This window comes from Strix uralensis, chromosome Z, assembly GCF_047716275.1.
Source record: "Strix uralensis isolate ZFMK-TIS-50842 chromosome Z, bStrUra1, whole genome shotgun sequence".
NCBI classification, from domain to species: Eukaryota; Metazoa; Chordata; class Aves; order Strigiformes; family Strigidae; genus Strix; species Strix uralensis.
Genome location: NC_134012.1, coordinates 1,347,768 through 1,374,359, shown reverse-complemented (window position 1 = coordinate 1,374,359; position 26,592 = coordinate 1,347,768). Strand labels below are relative to the sequence as shown.

At 38.7% G+C, this 26,592-nt stretch overlaps 1 protein-coding gene across 10 annotated transcripts in view; it reads right to left on the bottom strand.

Moving 5' to 3' along the window:
* MCTP1 (multiple C2 and transmembrane domain containing 1) overlaps positions 1-26,592 on the bottom strand; it is a 277,441-nt gene that overhangs the window by 130,834 nt on the left and 120,015 nt on the right. For 9 of the 10 annotated variants that reach the window (XR_012627081.1, XM_074856034.1, XM_074856036.1 and 6 more), the window contains 5 exons: positions 22,577-22,719; positions 21,244-21,323; positions 20,579-20,687; positions 13,823-13,861; positions 161-331 (listed from right to left, as the gene is read on the bottom strand). Coding sequence is in view for 9 of the 10 variants with exons in the window: in XM_074856034.1 (XP_074712135.1) it covers positions 161-331; positions 13,823-13,861; positions 20,579-20,687; positions 21,244-21,323; positions 22,577-22,719 (542 nt within the window). In the remaining variant the exon portion in view is untranslated. The remainder of the gene's footprint in view (positions 1-160; positions 332-13,822; positions 13,862-20,578; positions 20,688-21,243; positions 21,324-22,576; positions 22,720-26,592) is intronic. The other variant, XM_074856035.1, reaches the window with a different exon arrangement.

Sequence of the window (26,592 nt, the reverse complement as noted above, 5' to 3'; positions counted from 1 at the left end):
CTGTTCATAATGAAATAAAACATCTAAACAAAACTCCAGGTGCTCTGACAGCTAATTAATACAATATATCTCCACCACAATTTAAATAGAGCAAGCCAAAAAAAACCCCACAAACAAGAACAAAACATTGCACACATTTTTAGGTCACAGCTAAAATTACCTTGCTCTTGTACTTCTGATGCCCCAGCCGGAACTTCACATAAGGATCGCTTAGACCGTTTGCATCCATCGCCTTCAATTCACGACCTTCTATTAAGGTAACACTAACTATCCCTCTCCACAGCTGAGATTTTCTGTGCAGATCTGAGAGACGTAAGCTCTGCGTCTGAAACTTTAGGGAAATAAAAACATAAGCTTTAGTTAAAACGATTCCAAAAATTTCTCCTGCACGTTAATGTTCAATTTCATGTTAACTAGGAAGGTAAAACAACCACCTTAAACCTTTTTGAAGTTATTTGACGGTACATATGTAAACTATATCACAAAGAATTACTTGGAGAGAAACAAAACAGTGACAAATGGACAGGTAATGTCATACGCTGCTCTTGCAGAAGAAAGCAGAACAAATGCTACTGAAGGAAGTGTTCAGAAAAAAAGTGTTTTTTCCTGCTTCACTTCTCTCCCTGCTGATAGAACTATCAACATCACAAATAAATGTTACAGTCTCTTCTATTAGTAGCATATGATTGAATGAACCTGAACAAAGACTAAAATGAACATAAAAAACAGCAAGAAAATGAAACTTCCATTAAAATAATATAAACCCACCATGAGAAGCATGGACCAAGGAAAAATAAGTCAATAAACTCCCGTGCACATGACAACTACCTCACCCTCTAAAATGATGTGGTATTCTCAGAAACAGCAAGGAAAACTGAATTAAATACCAACACATTAGGGCAAGAGCTTCAAAATGGGACGTTGCAGAGCCCCTGATCCAAATTGTGCAGAAACTCGTGGACTGTGAACCCTCAGCTGCTGACTCTGGGGGCTCAAAGAAAATTCACACGCACCCTCACAGACCAGATGGCCACAGCATTCATCAGTGGATCCCGTGAAGGGGTGGTAGAGCGGGGGCTTGTAAACTCCAGGAACTTCAGATCAGCTCCACCTTGCTCTGAGCTATGGGGGGTACAAGGTACCAGAAGTGGGAAATCCCTTTGTACTCCCGAGGTAGGCAAACCTGTCTTGGGTGCATCTGAGCAGCAAAGTTGCCCATGGCACTCCCTTTTATTCAGAAATTGTATTCGTTCAAGGTTACCTTATCTAAAATCAGAACACTGGATAGCTAAACAATATTTAAACTCACCAATTACTCTTCCTAGGAATCAAAAGAAGCAAGTCTGCATGTATGCCCAGCTGTAAATATATCAAATATATGCATTTTCTTTATTATGCAACGTAGTTTGAGCAACAAAAGCTTTATGGGCTCAGCAACCCTCCGTACGTGAAGGGTTGCATGGTTGGCTTCATCACCTGCGTACCTGCAGTACCTCTGTTACGAGGATTTCAGTGCAAATTTGGCTTGAGACTAGTGGAGGGTAAACACAGCTGGATGGTTACAGCTATGCAAGTGCTCAGGGAAGGAGTTTTACTTTACTACCCAGAGAAGACAACAGAAAGTCCAGTGGACTATTATCTGCACCCTCCAGACTCCAGAGGACCGGGGCCACTGGGGTGGGAGCAAATCTGAACAACATGGTTTTAGCAGCACTTCAGGTATCACATTGGCACGTATTTGTGTTTTCTAATGGATATTCACTCCAAGTGGAACTGTTACTCCCAAAATATTTCACTATATATATTGAAGATTTCTCTTCCTGAAACAAGGGATTTGACTGTGCAGGAACTTCTCACAAACTTACTGTTCCTCCAAAGGCAAACAAGGAGCTGGGGAATAACCTTTAATTTAACCTGTGACATGAAGCAGCAGTGGGACACCGGATAGAAGAAACTCCACAAAAATTAGGGCACAAGTGGGAAACTCAGTTGCCAGAAGAGACTTCATTTACAACACGGGAACATTATGAAACTTCATAATTTTTTTCTCGGCACAAATACTCCTTTGTTGGTGGCATACAGGCAACATGGCCAGAGAATTGTCTTGTGAAGAAGCGGTAGATTTTTCTTTTCTTGTTCCAGTTTCTTAGAAGGTTTAGAACAAAAGAAAGACTGAATAGGAAATAACCAAAACTGACTCTGCCCTCAACATCAGATGATGAGAGATAATGAAAGAAGAGACAAAGCATGTTTAGGAAGATATTTCATACTAGGATAGAAGCAATGGTTAGTTGAGACTTACTTTGGCAAAGAATATACAGTTGTTGGGGTTTTTTAAGAGCTGAGTGGGAATGCAAATGATTTCCAGGATACTACCATGGCAAATAAGCACAAGTTTGCATTTACAACTATCTTAAAGTAAAGCTTAAGCACAACTGCACAGCTCTCTACTTCACTAATCAGAAATGAGACAGCGGATCATTTAGAGAGTACACTTGATCTGAATTCCATACTTTCAACAGCTCTTAAAATAATTTTCTGCATTAGAGCAGCTGCCAACACATAAAACACACTGATTTTTTATGACCAGTGGGGAGTTTCATCAACCGGGTTAATTTACATACGAGGTGGCAAGGCAAGATCTAAACAACCAAGAGCGTAGAATGGCAGATGGGTCAGACAGGAATTTACAATAGCCAGGAAGAAACCCCAAGAACAAGCACTGACATCTGGCAGGAGAAAGCCCTTTTGGGTCATTTTTTCCATCTAGGACACGCAAAGAGCCTTGCAGAGCCCAGCAGCATGTTGACCGACAAATGAAGCTGCAGAGTCTACACCTCAGTTTGCTGGAAGAAAAGCAGCTGGTGTGGGCTGGTCATGGCTGTTTCCTCCTCAAGGTGGGGAATTTGGACCACAGCGATGCTCTTTTCTCCCCGTCTTTATTGGTAACACGCAGTTCCATGGAACAGTAAAAGGGAGACATCGTGAAAGAGTTGGTGTCCAGCTCACTGGAGGTAAAGCTGCTGAGACTTCCTGGACAGGGAAGACACGGGCTATGTGGCCTCCTCAGCAAGAGCAGAGTGGCATCTCTCTTGTTTCCAAACGAGATTGAACAGCATCTGAACAGACATCTAAAACATGCTTTCCTCCCAGTCAAAGTCCTCCTTACCCTCAGAAATTACAGATACTGACATAATCTCTCATTTCATAGAGTCTTTCTTGTAGGAAGTAAAATAAATACGAATGTTTAGATTTCAACTCAAATTTGGCAAAAAGCTAATAGATGAAAAAATGGGAAAACAAGACTGATTTCACATTTTAGAGTTCTCCCCTTATGAACTTAATTTCACAATGTGAGACAGGTACCTCATTTCTAGGTACATTTTTAGGTATCTAAGCAACCTTCTGTAATCCAGCCCACAGTGGGTTAGTTACAAAGTCAGAAGGGAAACCGTGAACTGAAGAAATGAGCACAGATCTTTCCAAATTTCTCCTATGAAGGAATATTTCTCAAGAATAATTCTTAGATAATTTATTTCCCTCAGAAAGCAGTTAATGTGGATTGTACCCTGGCTTCACTCTTCTGCCACAAACAGAAAAAAACCATGAAGAAACTGCACAGCTTTTTAATTTTCCAGGAATAGGTGGGAAGTTATATATTTTATAATATTTCCATCTGAAACTGGCCGTACTGTCTATATAATGCCACAGTTTGGAAAGAAGCAAGGTCAGAATCTCAGGCCATAACCAACTGCCATTAACGTGGGATTATTATTCACATCCTGTGCATTTATATGTGGGCATGGAGATTCCCACCTGACATGTTCTAAATAAACAAAAAAAAAAAAGGTGTGTGGGGGGGAAGAACTTGCAGACTGCATATTGTGAAGCTTTCTCTCTTCTCCCAAAAGGAAATTAAAATTAGATTTCTGAAACGGATTCTTTCACGTCAAAGGATACTCAAAGCTGCCTGTGAAATAAAAACTCACATCTTTTCAAATCCACACGCTGCTTTAATGCTTCTACTAAAAACAGCACGCAAACCCAACATTTTGTTACATGATAAAATTAGCTGTTATTTGTGTTCCATCTATTCTGTCTAAACGTGGGGTAGTGGGAGGGCTAGGGATGCCAACAGCAGAAAATCTCCTGACAGAGAACTGTATCCTCTATTAGATATGATTAATATAGTTAGCCAAATATGTCAGAGCTGAACAATGATCTTACAACACGGCCTACTGTTCTCCGTATGGTCACGTACTACTGGGGAACGTTACTGGGTGGGAAACCAACTACCCTAAGCCAGAAGCTGGGCGGTGTTCCCAGGTTCATCAAGACCATGTTCTTGATGGGTGTATTCGTTGCCACAACTTTACTGTTACTTTCTTCAAAAGAAGAGATGCCTTTAGCAAGTACTTTTGAAAAATTCTGTAAGTATTTCTCTTTGGTGACTTTGAAACTCTAGCCCACAATGAGTTGGAGAAATTCATCTGTCCTCTCCCAGCCTGACCTCAACTCTTCACTGCTCAGCCCTCATGCCCTGCAAAGCACCATCCCTCTCACTGCATGTGCTTGCGCCCATGCGAACAGACCCTGCTTTTACTAAATCTCCTTGTTACACACACCACTAGGACACGCTCCTTCTCTGTGTCCTTGAGCACTAAATTTACTGTTCAAGAATAGTTGAACAACAGACAGAAATAGAACAGTGTGCCTATAACAAACTTATGTCAAAAAAAAAAAAAAAGTTTGAAAAACCAAATAAATAATGCAGCTATATGTCCTGAAGAGGCATCTCTACCCAAAGAATTACTTTGGCTTGGAAACTTTAAATAAAGTACCAGTAAAGAAAATAATGAAATAATGTAGGAAAGAATGATACCCCACTCCCTTGCTGAACAGAGGAGAGATGTACAAATACAGCGGAGTGAATCAAAGCCAGTGTTGTAAATGACTGCTGAAAACCCAAGTAAACAGAATTCTTCTCACCCAGTTTCTAGCATGCTTGCACGGCTTGGATAAAACATTTAAAATAAAGACTGAGGATGTCAATAGATACAGCTGCTAGTTCTACATCCCTTGGCCACACAACGAAAATACAAAGTCACATGCATTCACAACACTTTCTTCCTCTATTAGGAACTACACGATGTGTCACACCTTGCAGAAGTCATCAATGTGTAGGCACTGAGCTTCAAAAACGCCTTCGATGGGATCATGGTGATTCCTTTTTAATGTTTGCTCACTGTGACTAAGCAAGTTTTGTAAAGGAACTACCACTGATAATTACTGCAATATGAAAGAACATTTACCTTAAGATTCTATCAACTCTATTTTACACTTTAGGATATTTAAATTCTGGGTGAAGCTAATTTAAATTTCTGTAGTGGAGAAATTTACACTGCCCTATACCCTGTGTGTTTTCAATACAACTGCCATGTTAAATCTGGTTTAGGACGTTTGCTTTAACACCACGATATTGTCACTGTAGTAGCAATCTGGTGGTGACACTACAATATTTGCAATGAGAGCTGACACTTTTGCAGCATTTCATGCACTTTTGTGGTTTGCTAAACCCAATAGTTGTGCATTCTACTTCAGTGCCCTGGCTGGAGCCAGCTCAGGTGTAATATGATGAAGGCTGTGACTCTATTGAGCACTCACCATGACTTGTTTTTTCTGGAAAAGGGTGGCAATATTTATACAAGACAACAGTGTGGCGGCAGGAGATGCCAGAGAGGCTGTGTCAATACAATCCTAACCTTCACCCTCGTCTTCCTGCCAACAACTCCTCTAGGAAACTGTGGTTGCAGAAAGTGAAAGTCAGCGGGTCTCCTGATGGCCGTGTTCCTGCCCGGGATGACCAGGGTCACCACGGTCCTAACACCCACGTGAACGTGACACACAGAACGATAGCGGCCACCAACGCTTGATGGAAACCCCCCGTGCTTTTGGAATTGCGGGCACGAAACCAGAAAACCCCACAACGAAATGCTACTCTGCTGTTTTGATTGTGAATGGTATCAGCTGTTATCACTCACATGCAAGTAATGCAAATATAAGCCTCACCAAATATTTGCATAATTTTTATAACCAGATGTCTAACAGACAGGTGTATCTATTCTGACGTTTTTCATTCCTATTTCATTATTTAGTAGCTTTCCATCAAGCACTATTTACAGCTGATAAACTGACACCTAGAACCTCATGGCTTACAAAAGCAAGTATTTTCTCAATCTTAAAAATTCTTCTTAAAAACCCAAACCCAATAATCCCACCTTTTATTCTGAAACTCCGCAGAGTTTTGGTTGCAAGATTGAATGGATTGCAAATACCTTCAATTAAAAAACATTACACAACTCTATGCTTCTGCTAGTCTTTGCAATCCTTAGACCATGACTTGCTATTTCCAATTCTCTACTCAAGACGCATCTTATTGCAGAGGAAAAGCATTTGTTTCAATTTTAAAACAGCAAAAAATGCTTCATAAGGCTTTTGATATTAGGAAAGGGCAAATCAGGAGTCACCCAAACTAAATACTTTGGGCATAAAAGCATCAGTTAATAAGGCCACAGCTTTTGGCACTTTAGTTTGTGTAACTAAAACACACGTAGTTTTAGAAAAGCTTCAAAAATAAATTTAAAAAATAGTCAGCAGTTAGGAGCTGAAAGCCTTACATTTTGCAATTCTTTTTTGTTTAAAATGTCCATGAACTGTATTTTTCCTTTTAAAGGTATATGCAAAAATTTCTGAAGTGGAATTAAAGCAAAAAGAGTTATCTAAATGCAAAAAAATCACTTTAATTCACTTCCTTTAGGCAGTAAACACACTCTTTTATAACCAGTTGTACGTAATCAGAAGTAGCTTCTCAGTTACTGCTTTGGGACGATATTTTTACTCAGTTTATACATAATAACCTGTTGCGACCCAGACTAATTTATCTTCATTTCTGGGAAGCACGGACCTTTGGCTCCAATTGATCAAAGTCACACTGAAACAGCTCATCACATATTAATAGTATAAATTAAGAGTATTATTACATTTTAGTGCATTCTAGTATTCCCAGATCTAAAACTATCTTTGATAATATGAAACAGAAGAGAAGGTGTAAGAGAAGAGAAGGTGACATCTGATCTTTTCCTCCAGATTTTACAGGAATACTGTGACTTGATAGGGCTCGGCAGATAATTATTGAATATCTTTTTCCTCTACTATATTTGCCTAAGATGCCAAAACACTCATTCCTCTGTTTGTCCTTAAATTAAAGCACTCAAAAGGTTCTTCTGATGTTTTTTTAATGTGCCATTAATGTGGCAAGTTTAACATGGGGTCTGATCATGTTTGAACTCAATTTAATGGCAACTCTCCCACAGATATGAAAAGGGCAAGAGTAGACCCTTATTCAGATGAAAACAATTTTCAGTGAAATGAACATTTCTGACAGAGTTCTCTCTCAGTATGCTTTGGCTAAAAGGTACTGTCTTCATTAAAATACCTTTGCTTAAACAGTTGTAGTTACATAGGAAATCACAAGCTAATCTTACTTCTTTGCATACAAATTGTGCATAGAGGCAGTGAGTGTATTAATTAGTTCTCCGGGAATGTAAGATTTGCTGAAGTAAACTCTTTATATGGGATAGCACCCCACTCATCCTCTAGCTAAGCTGGTCAAAAAATTTTCAAATAAATGTCAGGAAGTGCTGTTCAGAGAAAATCAAACCTCTATGTGGGAACATGACAATTTCATCAGAACTTTTAAAAAAACCCAAGGAATATAAACAGCTTGGTCAGCCAGTATTATGGCTTTCAGTTACCCAGCCTCATTATGAATATCTCTAGGATCACTAACTCATCAGTCTAGCGAACACAGGAGCTACACCAGGGTTAAGATTCAAGTTCACAACCAGGGAGGACAACTGTTGCCTACAAGGCAAAAATTACACTGACACCTTCGCATCTTCAGTCTGGAAGGCCTAAATTAATATCCAGGCAGAGCTTCATCACTCTCATACTCCTGTCTCATAAACTGAGTAAGCAGAAAGGGAAGTCATTGACAACTGATCAAACCAACCTTCATTTCCCAATGTTTTCCACCCTGAAAGCTAGGACAAGAAGACTCAGGTGCTGCACCTTCCTCTCAGTGACTGTGTTAAAAATGGGTATTTTGCTTACTTGAGTAGCACACTGTATGTGCCCTACATAAACCACCAGAACTTTCCAGCAGATATCAGACCTCAGTGCTCTCACCTTACATGGTCTGCTTTGTTGTCCTGCAGGAGAGCACCATGAAGCTTATGAAGGTTCTCAGATGAAAGCAAAATACATTTATCTGACACATTTCTTTTCTCTGGGAATGGCCAGTAAATCCATGTCGTGTCATGTCCCTCTATGTTACAGCAGAAGCCGGGAGACAAATGAAGCATCTGTAAGTGCTAGTGCAGTCCCCGTCCCTACAAAGAGGCTTCGTCCACGCTCTGCCACTATCTGTGAGTGAACACCCAGCAAATAAAGCTTCATTCCAAATGCCACTATTTTGTTTCCTCTTACACCCTCTTAATTGTTAATATTCCAGCACCCAAAACTTCCCTGTGCATTAAGTATATATAAACACACATACATATTTTTCAAAGGCTTTTTTCAGACTCACTCTAAAATGTGTATATAAATTGTGCCCAAATCACTGTGATCAAACATATCCATCTGTGCTGTGGGAAGAGATGAGCTTAATTTGCACCATGGGAGATACCGTTAGACACCAGGGAAAAAAACAGCCTTGAATGGAAATGATAGTTAAGCACTGGAACCGCCTCTCTGGGGAGGTTGTAGAATATCCATCACTGCAGATTTTTAAGGACAGATTAAACAAACACCTGTCAAACACAGTTTAGCTGTCATTGTTCCCACTTTAAGGTAGGAAGACAACTTTTCAGGCTGTTAATCCTATTTTCTGTCTTTTTCACACCTACCCTGCACACAGGTAGATTTTTAACTATCCCAGACACGTGAACTTCTGGCAAGTGAGGTTCAGCCTGCCCAGCAGCACTACTTGCCTTGCACTGCCCTCATCTTCCAGAGACATTCTTGTTATCTTCTGAAGTCCCCTGTCTCCTGGTTTTTTGCTTCCATTTCTCCCACTCAGCACAGCAAGGATGAAACTTTCAAAGCAAGCTGTGTGTGCATTGCCCTGTAAGTAAATAGCAACACCTAAAGCCACAATCCCTTACCCTTTTCTGAATTAATCCCTTACGCTTTTCTGAATTAACCTCCTGTAACCATACAGCAAATTGTACAGCAGCAGAGGGAACACATGATCTTTCATAAAGTATTTATGGGTATCTTCGGATTCTTCACAGAAATATCTGCCTGCTCTATATAAAATGAAACGCTCTTTGAGGAAGACTGTCTAAAGAAAGCCTTCTGCCTAAGATGATGCAAACAATTAACTGTCAAATGCAGGCAGGATTACTTGACAACTCTAAAAAATGTGCAAGCTGTGGGGTTTTCTTTAAAAAACAGCATGTAGGATCTTCCCCTTCCCCATTTCCAGCTATCATCAAGGGAAAGTTTTGATTTGGGCTGGAAAACACATCTGTCAGTGCTGAATTGCAATTGCAGTTTCACTGACCCGAAGTTAGTATTTATGCTTTTGATTCTATAGTTAAACACCACTTCACAATAAAAAGTGCTAGAAGCAGTAAGATTTTATCTTTTAAAAATCTTGGTAGTAAAGGCATGGCAAAAGTCACAAAATTTCACCATTAGAAGCTAAGAGAAAAATGAGGATGAAGTAGTTAATTAACGAGAACATCATTTTTACATGAGAAAAAAACGCATTTAAACAGTCTCTTCTTTCCTCTGTTATCAGCTTTAGGCTTCATAACGGTAAAGAAAATGCTAAGCTTTTTTTTTTTTAACTATTATTTTTGATGCACTGCACTGAACATTAAAACCATGATGAGAAGAAAGAGCAGTATGTTGTGTTTCTAACTCAGTTTTATGCTGCCAACATTTTAATAGGGTCCCTTCCCATACCTTTTCCTCAGCAACTGATGAAGCCTCTGTGCTGCGGAGGATTAGTAAGTAAGAAGTCAGAACTGATTTTTTGGTTTTGTAGCCAGAGGAAAAAGGAGAAAACGACCCTTCCCAATGAGTCTGCACTGGCTCTTTCTGGAGATAGCAATGTTTTATTTCCCATCACACGGATAGCTTGCACCTCCAGGATTCTGTAATGGAAATCACTTCAGCAATCAGCACCATTCGTCTCACTGTCAGAGGTGGTGTTGACTATTAGTAATAAATTACCTCTCGTGCAAATTTGGGATTTTTGGTGCTCCTTTTATACCTAGATCGCAACAACTGTTCTAGCAAATTAGATCTGGTATCCAGACAGTTTAGAAGGCAAAAAAGAAGCAGGAAGTTTGTTTCCCTTAACCCAAAGAATGAGAGCCATCAGGAAAGTCTGCATCTTCAGCAGAGGAATTAATGCAAAAAGGAAAATCTGCCCTAAGGAAAAACTGCCGCGGAGGTGGAGAACCACGGAAGCAGAACAGATCAGATCCATACACAGAGGGAAAAGCCATTTTGCACAGGTCAAAGTTTTTCCAGCAGTTTTTTAAAAAGAAAAATGAAACTAAAAGTTTCTCTATTTGGTTAAAGAACGGCTGACTATTCAGATCCTACAAGCACTGTCTTTCTGCTGTAGCACTTCTCTGCTAACCCACAGAATATCTAACAAACTGAACCCTAAACCACAGAAACCGAGGGATGGGCACGGTGAGTTTAGTGATCAAACACCTGGATCATAAAGTGCATGAAACTTTGAATAATCCACTTCCACTTGTACTGGAGGTGTATCGTGGTACAGATGTGGTGGCAGAAATGGAGCTGCCTCCTCTTCTCAGCCATGCAGCCAACAGCCCACCTGCAAAGTCACAGTCACTGGCCACCAGTTTGCTTTAGTGCAACACCAAGCTTGTGGTGGACGAAATAAAACAATCAACTTGAAATCAAATGCAAATTGTAACTTCCCAGCAAAAGGTTTGGGGTTTTTTTTTAAATAAGCAGCTTTGTTGTTTTTTTTTTTAAATAGCCCACCGGGAGTTTCCTGTCACTGAAGACAGGAAGTTTGCCTTTTCTTTTCACAGCACAAGGACATAAATGCTCTGACTTCAAAATTGTTTGAATGCAATTTTTGCTAGATTCAGTGAAAGACAAGCATTCCCTCTGACCTAGACAGCACGGGGAGTGATCTAGCTCCCATGAATTTTGATGAAGAGTATGCCTGGTATAAAGCAAACATGACAGGGAAAAGTAAAAAAACCCACCAAAAACCAACCGCAACAGAAGAAAAAAAAGTAACAACAAAAGCAAAAGTGGTGTTGCATTTTTGCAACGCCACTAACAAACATTTACAAGACTAGTGAGTTTGAAAAGACTGGTTTACACACCAAATAAATACAATGCACAGCTTCATTGACCTGGGTATTTCATGAGACCTTAACTTCATCCTTAGGGTGCATAGGGGGAGCATTACTTGAAGCAGAGACCCAGAATTTGGCCAAAGTAACCATTTGCAAGCACATGAATACCATAATAATGTAATAGAGATTAGTTACTGTTCTTTTCACTGCTGCTACCCATGCCCAAGGATAACTTCAAGCTACGTATGCTACAGAAAAGGTAAGCTTCAAGTACATAAAAAAGTAAAATATACTGTCATAATCTGTAAAATCAAATTTATTTACTAGAAGTGCCATTGTAAAGACTCTAAAGAGCTAAAAAAGTAGGTTTAAGAAAATTTTATAACAATACCTCTAAAAAAGTGTTAATAAACTGTTTTTTCTCAGCTCTCAGGACAAGAAGGATCTCCTGAAGAAGAAGGATCTCAAACAGGGCACTTCTCTATTATCTAATAGCATTAAGCACTTATTTCTATACATTTTTTTAAATCTGCAAATGATGTCTTATTTAATATTGATCATCCTGCACCCCTGAGAACAGCAGTTTTTTTGAAGGAATTCTTTGTAAATAAAAGATTTTTAAATTTTTTTTTCCTGACAGCACACCAAGAATTTGGAATTCTGGAACAGCCCCAGAAGGCAAACGAGCTCCTGAAGTTTGACTGAGATACTTCTGTATATAAATCACACACACAACACTGCCTGTAAGATGATGTATGTGTATTACAGCTCTAGGTAAAATTATTACTTCAGCAGAGATAGATGTAGAAAAATGCAATATTTAAATTCATACATTCGCTATTTGCCAAATCTTCTGATACGACCCTTTGCAAAAATGGCAACTACTGAATGAAATGTTATCAAATGAGCGTAACAAAGGAGAACACGGATAAATAATTCACTTGAATAGCTCTGATGAATTTCCAACTATCATGTTGTGACATTTGCTCAGGATTACTGCAGCTCACAGTTCTGTCAGTTTGAAATTTGAAATATGGGAAAGTTCTTAATAAACGAGTTGTACAAACTGTCATCCAACACATTCAGCACACCAGGAGTTAACGCATCACTTACATGATGCAAAGCATCTCTGCCCTTCACCATCCTCACAGCTCTTCACTAACTCTTCAGAAGTTTGAGCATCTTGGATATTTCAAGAAAAGTTACACGAACCATATAAGAATCAAAATACCACATATCACCACTTCACCAAGTATCTTTGCTTCACAGGTTTCAAAAAGGAAACAGAGATCGAGTACTGTCCTGTATCACAGAAGCAGACTGTGTGAAAATCCCACCCCTAACCCAAGAATTATGAACCCTGCTCTCTTTTTTTAAAGGTTAAAAATACTGTGCAAATATTTGTCAGCGAGCACTATATACAGTTTATTAATAACCTTCTACCTAAATTTGTGCATCGATTTGCTAGTGAAGTAAATGGCTTTACAAAACAAGTGAAATCAGCCCACACAGCTATTTAATTTTTCTGATTTTAACACCTTTACATGATAATATCTCAAAAAAACCCAGATCTAGCACAGCAGCTCAAGACTTTGAGAAATTTTAATTCTATTTTTAATTATGCAAATAATAAGAAGGCTTAAAACTTGAAAGCAGCACAGCACCATTAGGGAAGAGTGGCCAGAAAACTACTGAGAAACTATACACATTATTCTTTTGGAGACACATAGAGGAAAAAGGTAAGAATGGATTGTATTCCACTACAGTCAAACTGCCAGTCTAGTAGAAAAGAGCATAAACTGCTCCTTTGTTATCACTCGCATGACTCCAAAGAGGAGAAAAGCCAGACACCAAACCTGCCTGAAGAGGCATATGAAGAGCTGTACAAAGTGGGGACCGAGAATGATTCCTTAAGGACTCTGCTCTTGGAAGGCCTGGCCACCCCTGTCATCTGTGCACCACCAGCAGTCAGGGAAATTTGTTTTTGAGAAGCATCACTGTGAAAACTTCCACACAAAAACTCTAATTCATAAGAAGAGTAACAGGAAAATGAAAGCCACCCTTTGGCATGAATCCTTCACTAACGTTAACAAGTAAGCTTTAAGGAAATTGTTTATACATAAGAAAGGATTTAGAGGAAGAGTTGGGACATGTTTGCCACTTACAGGGAGTTACTGGATGATTTCAAGATAGGCTAAAATGCTGTAACAAAGTTGAGAGATTTAATGATTACATTCAAAGCTCAACTGTTTCATGATTCTGATTTGATGAAACACAAAACAATGTCATTAAAACACAACTTGAAGGAGAATAAGTTTCCAGACCTAGATGGCATGTTTGGTAAAACATCATTGTTCTTCTAAAAAAAAAAAAAAGCCAGAAGACCACATGCTAAAAGTTACCTTACTTGATCTTTTCCAACTCTTCCTCATTAGCATTGTCTGAAAATAAAATAGAGCATTTTAATTACCTTTTCTCTGCAATACAGAAAAGGAGGCCAACTGTCTCCAACGGGACAATCCACATTTAACCACCACTACAACTGAAGCAGCAGCACGACACTCCAGCGACAGCTACACAAGACTGAAATAAATCCAGACAACTAGCAGCACTGTTCACACCCAGGCATACTTTTCGGGGTGGTATGAATTTCTGGAGACAACGCATTATGTGAAATCGTTTAAAAAAATAAAGAAGAAAGAAAAAATTAGGTAAGCAAATGAAAAAAATTAATGTGCCATTACTGATAGTGGCTTCAATTTTGACTGATACTTGAATTATAGTTTTTTTAATATTAATGTACCCTAATTTTTCAGAACACTACTGTTTAGCTCACAGGTATAGCCACATAAGAAAAATCCTGCATAAGGCTCCTTGGACAACATGCATCTATTACAAAATCCTTATGTTTACCACTGCTAATTAGTTTCACAGCAGCAAAAATAGCTCTTTGGTTTGGTAATTATATACATGGGATAGAAAAAAATTCACACCTTGACTCTTTAAAAAAACCAAAATGCAGTAGCCCCATCCCATTACCTAAATAATCTGTAAAACCTTGGCACTGCTAGAGACAATGCTCTGACATGCCAGGAGGCAACGTGTCCAGTGTCCACAGGCACAGATTCTTAATCATTAAATAAAAGAGACAAACTGGTCAAGATGTATGTGGACAATTTATCTGTGAACACAACTGTTGCTTAAAGCAGTTCTGTGGAAACACAGAGAAATTAATTTATAGAATTCAATAACATTTAGCAGCCTGTTGTTGACAACGAGCAAGAATAAATCACAGGCCAGTAATTTCTATTGAAACTTTGTAATGAAAAACAAACAACTTTTATTTTTTATTAACTACTGCAAAAACGCTTTCTTTTTCAGATAATGGAAATAGATTTTGAAATGCAAACATTTTCCCTGCTAAGAAATAAAAAGTATTACATGGGGAAAAAATGGGAGAAAATGCGTGGGGTTTGTATTTTTGAAATATCTAGAATTTCTTCAAGTAGGCACAGCTTTTTGAGACAAGAAAAACAACTAGATGCTGAGGAAAATTTTTAAGTTGCTACAGACAATTAGGCTCTGCTGTAAATTAACGATAACTGTAGCACTGTGGCTTTGGAAAATATACTAAGTGTTTTATAAAGCTGGAGAAAGCCAGTGAACTCATTTTTACAGGAGAGGCACGTAAGAATTAAGCAGCCTGAGGCCCACAGCAGGCCCTGGAGACAACCTCTGAGTTCCTGGGTCCTGTCCAGCATAGCACTGCTCCTCCCTTCCTCATCGCTGCTGAACCTGACACAGCTACAAGTCAGAGCAGAAATTCAGCTTCACCAGGCTTTGGACCAGGCTGTGAGCAAGGAGGAGAACACGGCCCAGCAGCTGAACTAACTACACATCCGATATTATATCAGCTCTGAGGAGTGGGGTTCGAGCAGTAGCTACAGAAAAGTATGACCATGCTCGCTGAGCGCATCAGCATCATCACCAGCTGCAGCAGGGTAAGCTGGAGCCATCGTACCCATCCTCAGAAGCCAATAAAACAAATATGTAGCACCAGGCAGGTGAGGGTGGATGATCTACATGGAACTTTTTAATCTGAAAATATTCCATGTGCTGAGTCCATCTCTGTCATTCTTTTCTTTTTTCTGTGATGCTGTTATCCCTCTGGCAAATTAAAAAAAAAATAAATATTGCATTGCAAGATCTAAGACAGCAAGCGAATTGACAGCATATTAATGTTGTTAATATTTTCATATGTAGCAAAAAAATATTAAGGATCATTTAGGATAAATTATTTAAGGAAGAAAGAATGCTGTGAATTTTATTCTCATTAAAGAGCAACTTCCAAGTAGCACTCCTATGTTTCCTTTTTTCCATTTTCTCTGCTACTCAGGCCACTGGCAGTGGTGGAACAGTAGTCCCCAATCTCTGCTGGCCCCAGGCAACAGTTCTCATCAACTTTCTCATGTCCTGCAGCGGAGAGCTGTGCCTAAGACCATGGTTGGAAACAACTGTTGTGGAGAAGACACGTGAGACATGCAGCTGTGATGGACTCAGAGTCGCACTGCAAGTGATCCAGGGACGAAATCTGTGCACTGAACTCTGCTGGAGAAAGAGCCAGAAAAACTCACATGCGCTGCGGCACCCACGATTGCACCACCAAGCACAGAACCTGCAGACATCACGTACACATCTTTAATTGGCATGCATGCAACTCAAACGGCACACAGGCATGCACAGCACTACATGTATCCAAGGGAAAATATGAACAGAATACTGTCGCAATTAAAAGAAACAAAACAAGCTTAATTGGAGCACGTCTAAGTCAAAAAATCAAGTCATTGCTAGTGCTGACTTCTTTTAAACTGGTCATCAGAAGGAGAAATTGATGAAAAATACAGAAAGTACATCATAAACACATTATGTTTTAAAAGAGCGGAAAATTATTTTTTAGAGCTCACAGGTTTTAACATTTTTATACATACATGCTTTCCCCATACTCCTTTATTTCACGTCTTCTTAGTTTACACTGCTTATCTAAGCTATCTGTTCTCTCAAAGCAAACTAATTAAAAATGCTGCATTAATGTAAAGAACAAATATTATTAACAGCACAGAACAAATGCAAATGAATTATTGGAACTAGTGCTACTGCAACTTAACTGCGTTAGGCTGGGAATAGAGTATACTTTTCACGAATACTAATGAAATTCTTATTTTTACCGTTGTAAAAGAATAATTCATTCATCAATTCTGCTTCACGATTTATGACTGTTCAAAAATCAGAACAAATCAGATTGCCTTCATTTGTCAAAACTCAAAAGAATAGGACTTCTATTCATGTACGTAGTTTGAATATTACAAGACTATTATCTCAAAAGTTCACATTTTTATGCCTTTAGAACAAGCACTAGGTTGCAAAAGGCAAAGATAATTATGTACAAGATTTCCTAGAAATTTTGATATGTTCACCTGCCCTTACTCTTACATTAATATTCAGTGATAAATGCAGGCTACTTCTGCATTTTCTTCCAATAAAACATACCACAAAAATCAAATAGTGTGTTCTTATTTATGAAACTAGTATACTGAAAGTCCTTTAACTGAAACCATGTCCAATATTCTTCTACTGGAAAAACACAAATTGTAAATTACTTAAGCACTGTTTTTCACAATCCACCAGGACTCAAAGATAAATACTCCCCTGTCCTAGTCTGTAATATAATTTTACATACAGTTATACAAACATATGGATATGTTAATATTCTTAATTGATATCTGAATCCAAAGATGTAATCTGTTCTGCTCCTAGGAAACAGGACCTTCTAAACAACACCTCATCAGTCAGCACACAGAAAATCTGTATTTCATCAGAATTTCTTTCAGAAAAATAAGGAAGAGAATGCTCCTGCATGTACCAAATCTCTCTCTCATCTCTTTGCACACCTCAAGGCTTCACAAAAGGTAGTTCCACCCAAAAGGATAACCAGCTATTACTCTTGTCAAACTGACTGCTTGTTTTTTAAATCATTTGTAATTCCTCTCTCACAGACAGCAGGCAATATATAAGGCACCCACTTTTGTACCAAAAGCTTTAACTTCAAACTCCCAACTGGAGTATCTTATCCTCGACCAGTGTCAGTATTTCTTATGCAGTGTGACAGGATGCATCTTCCTGTAATATATAGCTACATTATTCTGATGTGCCAATAAAATGCTTTGCTACAAGACCTGTCCTCTAGCTACACAAATGCATCCTCAAAAGACTTTCCCCTGACCTGCGCTTCAATGCATGACCTCCAAACCACTCCCAGTCACTCCGGTTCAGGCAGTGAAGGCATGTCCTTCGAAAGCCTAATCCACCTCAAAAAGTTACTGAACGACACGTCACAAACAGCAAGTCTTGTTCAACCAGGTTGGGTTTGGATGTTGGCTACAGAGCTGCCCAAAATACAGGATTGGACTCAATGCTGCTTCTATGGCCACGGGAAAGCTAATACTTCCTTTCTTGAAGCTATTTCTTTTTTTATTTCCCCAGTGGTCTTAATGAACACTCTCATTTTAAATACATGGACTTAGGGAACATGAAATTTAAGTGCTAGCAGTTAACTTCTGACTTCTTCAGCTTGACAAATTAACCATTTTACACCACTTACATGTGACAACATGTGCAAGCAATTTAGAGTTATCACCTGAACAAATGAAAACTTATTCAGAAGAAAATACATTTTTGAAATGTAGGCTATGTGGGGATATCAAACCAACAGGATCTAAATAAATTTGCAATGGCTTAGGAAAAAAATGCACATGACATGAAGAAACAGTGTTTCTATGTCTCCTATGCAGCAGTCATTAAAGCATATTTGAAAGTGCTCACAGGTTTTTATCTACGTATTTCAACTATACTATTTGAATTATTACCTATATAGAGATATCCAAGTAGAAGGGAAGCAACAACCATTTGAACAGCACGCTACACAGACTGGGAATGTAGGAGTTGCTTTAATTACTACTTTATGCAGTGCACATTTCCAGAGTGGACACGAATTAGCCTTGATCCTCTAACATAACATTTGAAAATTTATTGATCTCAACCATATTAAATTCAATAAAAATTATCCTCATTACTACACGACCTTTTAAAAATAACCAAGGATGACAGTTTAATTGGAGTGATACATTTTGTAATATATCTACTCCTTAGAGAGTAAATAAAATCTAATAAATATATAAATAAGTACATGTGGCAACTGAATAAAAGATAATTGTGCCTTGAATTATTAAACTCCTAACACATTAACATACAGCAATTCAGTATTAATGTTGTAGGTCGTCTTCCCTTCATTGTGACACAAATTCTCTGATTTTACTGCAACTTTGTCAGAACCGTATCCTGAGAAGGCTGGTTTCTAATAAATTCAGATTAGGAATCAAAATCTTAATCCAAATCTTGGGCATTTTCAGAATTAAGTCCCATGTAACAGTTTGAATGGGAAGAAAAATCAGTCACTTGAGCTAAACTAAAAGGTTTAGCTTTCTAAATAGAAAGCTAATCACGAAATTCGTAACAGCACAAAACCAATTCTTCCCCCTACTACAACCAGTCAGCTGGATATGGAAACACTTTGCTATCCAGCAACTCTATGGCACTCCCATTACTTTGGATGTTCAGTTGCTAATTCACAAATACCCATATGAAAAAGATGTTACACTGTAGTGTCATATTTTCACCTTCCCACCTGTGGTTTTCTGGAGTGCTCTTTGTACAGTAGCTGGTAACACTGTGCAGCGGGCTAGCTGTCCTATCTGCATGGTGAAAAAAGGAAACTAATGTGCTGTCCACATGATGTTTTCCCACATAAAAATATAGTATTTCTGTGCTGCATGATCTAGGATTATGACAGGATAATGCCAAAGACACTCGGAAAAACAGGGCTATTACCAGCTGACTCAGAAATGTTGGTCTTACCCAAATACACACACACACAAAAAGAAAATTTAAATACATTTTTCAATTTAAGTGATGAACATTTTTGCGGTGCAAACTTGCAGGACAGTGTTCTGAGTTGTCTGGACAAACATATTGGTAAAAGAAAGAAAAATACACTGTTTAAATAAACCTCCTCCACTTTACTACCATATTCCATTATTTTTGTTAAGTTCTAACAGAACATCATGAAGAAAATTAAGAGATGAGAAACCAATTTTCAAAACTCTATACCTGTCACACTAAATGCCAAACACCAACAACTGACTTACAAGGCTATTTAATAATAGCTAGGAGAAGAGTGGAAAAAGAACAATATTACAACCTGACAATATTCCTCAGGTGTGCAACAGGATGATGCGTCACACTGCAGCATACAGAGACATCTGTGCTCTTACAAAAATGATATAGTTGACTATACCCATGGAAAATTTCATCAGATTAATACTTTTTTCTTTGCCTCTCTGAAGCCAAAGGAATCCACGATATTCTACAACCTCTGAGTGAGGTGTCATCTCTTGTATTTCTGCCATAGTCGTACGACTGCTGCTCAAGTCAAAAGTCAACTGACAAAAAGCTGATAAATACATCCAACCAGAGACAGAATTTGTCACAACTAACAGGATCTATAAAACTGGAAACTCTTTTCACTTACAGCTAAGCAGCTCAGAAAACTAAGATTGATGAAGGAATTACAATAAACCTAGAAAACCACACAATTCTGTAATTGAAATCTAGTAATGAAATTGAAAAACATCAAATAATACTTCAACATTAGATGCCAAAAAGCAGAAATACTACCTTTCCTCAAGTTTCTTTATTTTCAGTGTGGAATAGGATTCAAATGTTCTTATCTAGAGATGGTAGCACTAGGTTCCAAATTCTTCACCAGTGGTTTACTGGTATCTTTCCATATTAATCAGCACCATTCACCTGCAACTGACTGTATCTGAAGCTGCTGAACATTTATGTTCCCTCTCGATCCCTCATCTCAGGGAGGATCCAAGTCAGATGAAGTATGTGCTACTATACCAGAAACCCTGTTCAGCGTTATTTGAAGAATTGAAAAATCCAATTAATCTCAGAATGTATAGTTTACTCTTGTGCTTTAAGTCAATCACAAGGACAATCACAAGAGTGGTGACATGTATTAAAATATTTAAAATTACCACTTCTCGCTGTTCTTCTCTAGGAGCCAACAGAACTGACAACAATATACTTCCCAGATCATGGTCAGGGTAACGAGGATCCTTCAGACTCAAGGTAACATCTGTTTGCCTAGGAGACAAAAATATATGCATTTATTTTGATGTCAGGCTCTCAGATAATGAAATTTCTGAATCATGAGAGTTAAAGGCATCTCCATTTATATGAAACTACTTGAAAACGTGTCACAAATTTACCTTATTTCTACTTTTAAGTATTGCAGTCTAAACACTCATAAATACTAAATACTGTTACTCCATGTTAAGTACTCGCACATACTGAAGTAATTAAATCTGATCTGTAACATTAATGGATTAAAAAAAACAGAAAAAGTCAGACAGTAGGTGGTAATGCTGTGAATGAAAATGATATAAAAACAATATTGAAGTGGTTATAAAACTAACCTCTCCATAGACGCTGTAGAAAATGTTGTGCACAATCAGTTAACATATTATTAACGTTCGTATTACAGTAATACCCTAAACATAAGTGTTTTTTCCTTGGCTAGTTTTATGTGGTGTAGGTTCATATAATTATTTTCCAGTACAATGTTCTATTTGCAATTCCACAAACAGGATATCAGCAGATAACCATACAGAATTACTCCGTAGGCTTGTTTGTGCCGTACCTGTTTAATTCCAGTGAAGTGAGATCCAGAAATGCCGAACCAATGAAGTCATCCTGAAGTCCAAAGTCATAGTCAAAGACCTAAGATGCACAAGAGATAAATGCATTTTTCAGTAGTGGAAACATTTTTTTGGATGTTTTCTTGCTTTGTGACTAGTTCTTGAAATTCCTTTTCCAGATTTAAGCCCTGTGTTTCTCACGTGTCAAACCAGGACTACCAAACCTGCAACTTTCTGGCCACAAAATCAAGTTTAAAGCTGCTCATGTTAAAATCAGAACGCATCATGTACAGGTATGAGGGCATACCACTTCCAGACCGCATACATATGTGAACCACATCAACTTTCTAAAAACAAAAGAAGCATATTTATAAACTTAGGCACTAAAGGAAGGAAGACCAGAAGAGTAACTAAAGTTAAGCAGGATCATTGATTTGTAACATTTGGATTATATAGGTAAGACTTCAGTTTCTGTACTTTCTTGAAGTATTTTTGACCTATGTATGTTCTAATTAGAACTCTAAACTACAGTTTTTCCAAAGCCATTTTTGGAACTTTATTTTTATCTACTTTGTTTTACACAATTAAGGAAAACTTTTGGATATAGATCACCATAAACTACTGGGGCCAGAAAAGCACTTTTCCACTCTGTGCCTATAAAACAACGATCCACAAGATGGATATCTAAGAAGCGCTAGTGGCACTGCTGCTAATTACTCTGGGCATGGCTGGCCTCTCTTTGATTTAAACTCAAGCTATCTGTTATTTTGGAATAAGTGATGCCTCTGTTATAACAAAATCATCCTCACCTGTAATATACTAAGGAGAGTTAAAATGTAAAAAAAAAAAAAAAAAAAAAAGCGCATATAAGCAAACCCACTGTGTTCAGGTGCAAATAGAAAAAATCCAAAACCTAAGAGAATTGGGCAGACCTCTTGATAAATTTTCAGATTAACCTCAGCAAGCAATTGCTATTAATGAGATAGATTATGCTGCATATCAGAATTATGCAGTGGTATTTCCATAAATAAAAGGGATGCCATCATCATGAAACAGAGTTTACTTTTTCTGTCCTTCTTGTAAGATCACACTAAAGAAGTATAAAACAATTACGGCCTGAAATAAACAAAAATGCCTGTATTTACCTTTTTTTTAAAAAAAAAAAATTACATCATCATTATACAGATGTAATGTAAATCATTTTCACCTCTAAACAGTCTTTAGTAATGCACTACTGCACAATAAATTCTTCAGTATACAAAAATGACACAATATAAATCCTTTCAATAACTCTTCCGTTGTACTTTGACATACATAAGTAAAATAGTGTCTCACCTTTATATACAATGGTTCTCTTGGGTTATCTATAAGAATACAAGCTTTTTCTTCCCACACAGGATTGAGGTTCTTGTGTATTGTTTTACTTCTAAATACTTCTTTTCCTCCAAGTTTGAACTTGACGTACGGATCACTGGTTCCTGTTAAAGACATGTATATATTGTTAATTATGTCCTTTTAATACTTTAAGGGAATGCAGACTAAATTACCTTAAACAGAACTAAATATAATTCTGACTGATAGTCAAATTGAAAACAGCAGCCAAGGAAAGACTTTTTTATTGTCACAATTTATTATTTTCCACAGTGTCATTACTCAGGTAACTCACTGTGATAACATCAAATGGGTGCTTGCGTCACCTTCTGTTGTTTGCAACCTATACTCAAAGTCATACATGAAATACTGGCTACTGCAGCGTAGTTTTGAGTTAACAGAATTATGTCCTTATTAGGACTAGGATTTTATCTTAATGCAATCACAAAAATTAGATTATAAAGCTAAAATTGTTTCCATACAATATTAATCAAATTATCTTATGCCTCTCCAAGGTCTCCATAACTCCTCATTGACTTTGTTGTGTCCAGGCTTCCCCCTTCCACAAAGACACACTTCCTACAACACTCACAATGAGCAAAATCAACTCTAAAGCCAGTCCACAACCTTCACGTACCTCCAGCAGCAACCACCTACCTGTGGGAGCGCACAGGTCTAAGCCCCCTGATACAACCGAATAACAATTAACTATGACCAGAAAGACAATGCTGGGGGGAACTGGAGGAGAAATGCTCAACGTGGCACCAGTGGAGAGTGGAGGGGACGTGGGTGTGGGAGTGTCAGAAGGCACAACTGGTGGAAGGAGGACTCTTGGGGCGGCACGTGTTGGGGGCAAAGAGATTAGCAACTGTTCAGGAGCACAACTGTGTCCTCTTCCCAGGACACCCATGTGGGGAGACAAAGGACAGCCAGCAAAAACCTCATGGCCCACAAAGAGAGATAAATCCCTGCCAGCAACCAGAAGGTACAAAATGGCACATCCAAACCCAGCACAGACGTGGTTCCTCGAATGGCCGGAGTCCTGGTGATGTGAGGAGGACCTGTCAGCTGGTGGCCTTCCCCTCATGTGTGACCCAGACAACACATCTGTGGTTGTGAATGTGAGTACGTGGGTGTGAGAGCGTGAAAGCAAATGACTAAAATCGGTTCTGGTTTAAAATAAAATCACTTTCCCCTGCCGCAAGGTTTCACAGCGAGATGTGCTACGCTGCCGTTACCACACTGCAACAACACAAGCCACAAGTTGACTTCAACACCCAGTCTGTCGACTAGAGCTGACATGTGGGAAACAGAGCAAACTCGGGGGAAGGACAGGGCAGAAGGGGCCAAGTGCCTCTTCCACATGATTCCAGCAGTCCCCCCACAGAGACCAGCGGCTGAGCAGCACGAGGCAGCCCCTGATGAACGCCGAAGCTGGAGCAAGCCGTTGGTGTGGCTGGAAGGAGCAACTGCGGGGCTGGTGGCTGCCCCACCACTGCCCATTCCCCTGTGCCAGCACCTGCACTTCAGGAACTGGCCAGCAAATGGATTTGGGAACTGGTCCGGCTGAGGAAGGCTCCAAGGCCCAGCTGCAAGACACAGAAGTTGTGCCTGAGACAGTCCTTGTAGAAACAACCACCTCCATGATGGACTGAAGGAGGACTTTAGGTGTTGGAATGGGCTGCCCAGGGCAGGGGGGGAGTCCCCGTCCCTGCAGGGGTTGAAGAGTCGGGTTGACCCAGCGCTGAGGGATCTGGTGGAGTTGGGAACGGTCAGGGTGAGGTTCATGGTTGGACTGGAGGAGCTTCAAGTGCTTTTCCAACCCAGATGATTCTGGGATTCTGTAACTCAGGAGTTGTAATTGGCAAAATACTGTCATTTGGAAGGAAGTGTTTGTGGTAGATCAGCTATCATCCCACAGGGATGGAGACAGTGACTTTTTATAATAAATCCCATATGTTCCATTCTACTCCAGCAAATATACCATGTTGCTATATCAAAGTACTTTACAATCCTTAATTAATTAGTTCCTATAAGAGCTCTGTTAGGTGAATGTATGTATTTTTCCTGTGCTCCAACCAGAGAGACAAAGCATAGAGCAAAGTGGTTAGAAGAGGATGCCAGTTTAAGGAAAAATCTGGCCACCTGAGTTCCCAGGGCCCTGCTCTAGCCACAGGAGATCCAGTTATGGAGTAGCTGTGCTAGTCATGAAGAAACTAGTGACCTATTAACACATATTTGAAACCTTAGCAGAAGCATGTCTTCTTTGCCGCATTAGCTGTGATTCTGTGACTACTCGTCTTTTCCCGCATGTTTTGATTACAAAAAATAGAGTTCAGTCTTAAAACAGAAAACAACTGCATAGAAAATTCAAACTAATACCTTTCTTAATATGCCAGTTGGTAAGATTCCACTGTCATGTGATGGGATTCATATTTCTGCTTCTCTCTCAGCTATTTCTGAGCCTTAGTATCTAATTATTTCAAGACTATCCTAAAATAAACAATAATTCTAGCACAAATAATAATTGCATCTTCATGAGCAACAGCAAAATTGTAAGACAGACTTTTTTTTTTTTTTTTTTTTAGACTTTTAACACTTTTCACAGGATGGGCATATTCTAGAGGTTTCTGTTTACATCCAGGGAAATGCAGTCGTTACCTTTTATTAACATCACAACACGCTCTTCTAAATAGAAAGGCTGGTACGACCAGAGCTCTTTGCACTATTTCATGCAGCCACAAGATGTCAGTACTCCTTACCTAAAATTACATATCTCGTTCAAAAAAACTACAGCGGTGGAAAACTGGGATCTCACACGTGACAGGGCTGCGGTTATTCCCTTCTGCAGTTACTGGGGCAGAATTTCAGTGGTGTAAAAACGTTTAGTCTAGCACAAGTAACTTGTTTCTCGGTTATTCAAGTAGTGGTGATGCTTTTTAAGGCAAAGATCAGACATTTGAATTAATTCCGTGAAATCTGAAGGACGCTTTGAACATGGACACCAACAAATCAGCAACAGTAATACAAGCCATAACTCCCCCACAAGCCGTAATTCTCCTACTGATTTTCCTCATGACTGCCTTGAGGTGCAGATAGCTGGCCTTTAAGCACTAACTTTTATTGTGCAGACTTCACAGATCTCAAAAACTCTTTTGAAATTTGAAATGGGATGTAAAATACTGTTGTGAGACACATACGCAATGAATAGTTTAGGATCGAGATGTCAAATAATTTAATATTAATTCATATTTATGTGTAAATTTAGTTTCAGGCTGGCTCAGATGTTAGTTCCACTTACAACACATTGAAAAACCTCAGGGTTTGCATCTCTGTGCTATGAATTCTGAGAACCACTAAGGAGACGCATCTCTGCTTTAAAGCTGAGAATTCATTAGGTCCACTTAGTCAAAAGCTCCATGCCCTTCACAGACCTTGCCCATTCCTTGAAGAAACCATCAAATTTTCAAAACTGTATGTATAAAGAAAGGCAAGATTAAACAAAACCCAATCTAATCAGCCACAAAATCATTCCGGAGGAGCAGAACAGAGACCAAAACTTTGTCCTCTCTCAGTTCTGCTGAACTGCATCAAGCCACCTCCAGCAGTGCTCTGCCACAAGGTCCCAAATTTAATATATAATAACAACAATTTTCACATGTATTATATAATTTTAATTCATTAATTGTTCACTCGTATTAATATTACGCTATTAATATATTTCCGCTATTTTAATATATTTAAAATATTTTAGTAATAATATACTAATACAGAACTTTAATCAACATCAACAATTCAATTCACATATTTTTTTCTCTTTTAAAGAGAAAAAAATTTCACTTTACTTGGGACCTTACTGTTAACAGCCATTAGAAGTTCATTAAACAAAACCAGAAAAAAACCAAAGACTCAGACTGAGCCCACCAGAACATGATATGTCACGGATTGTTGTTACTCAAGACTCAAGACTTTTCATTGGT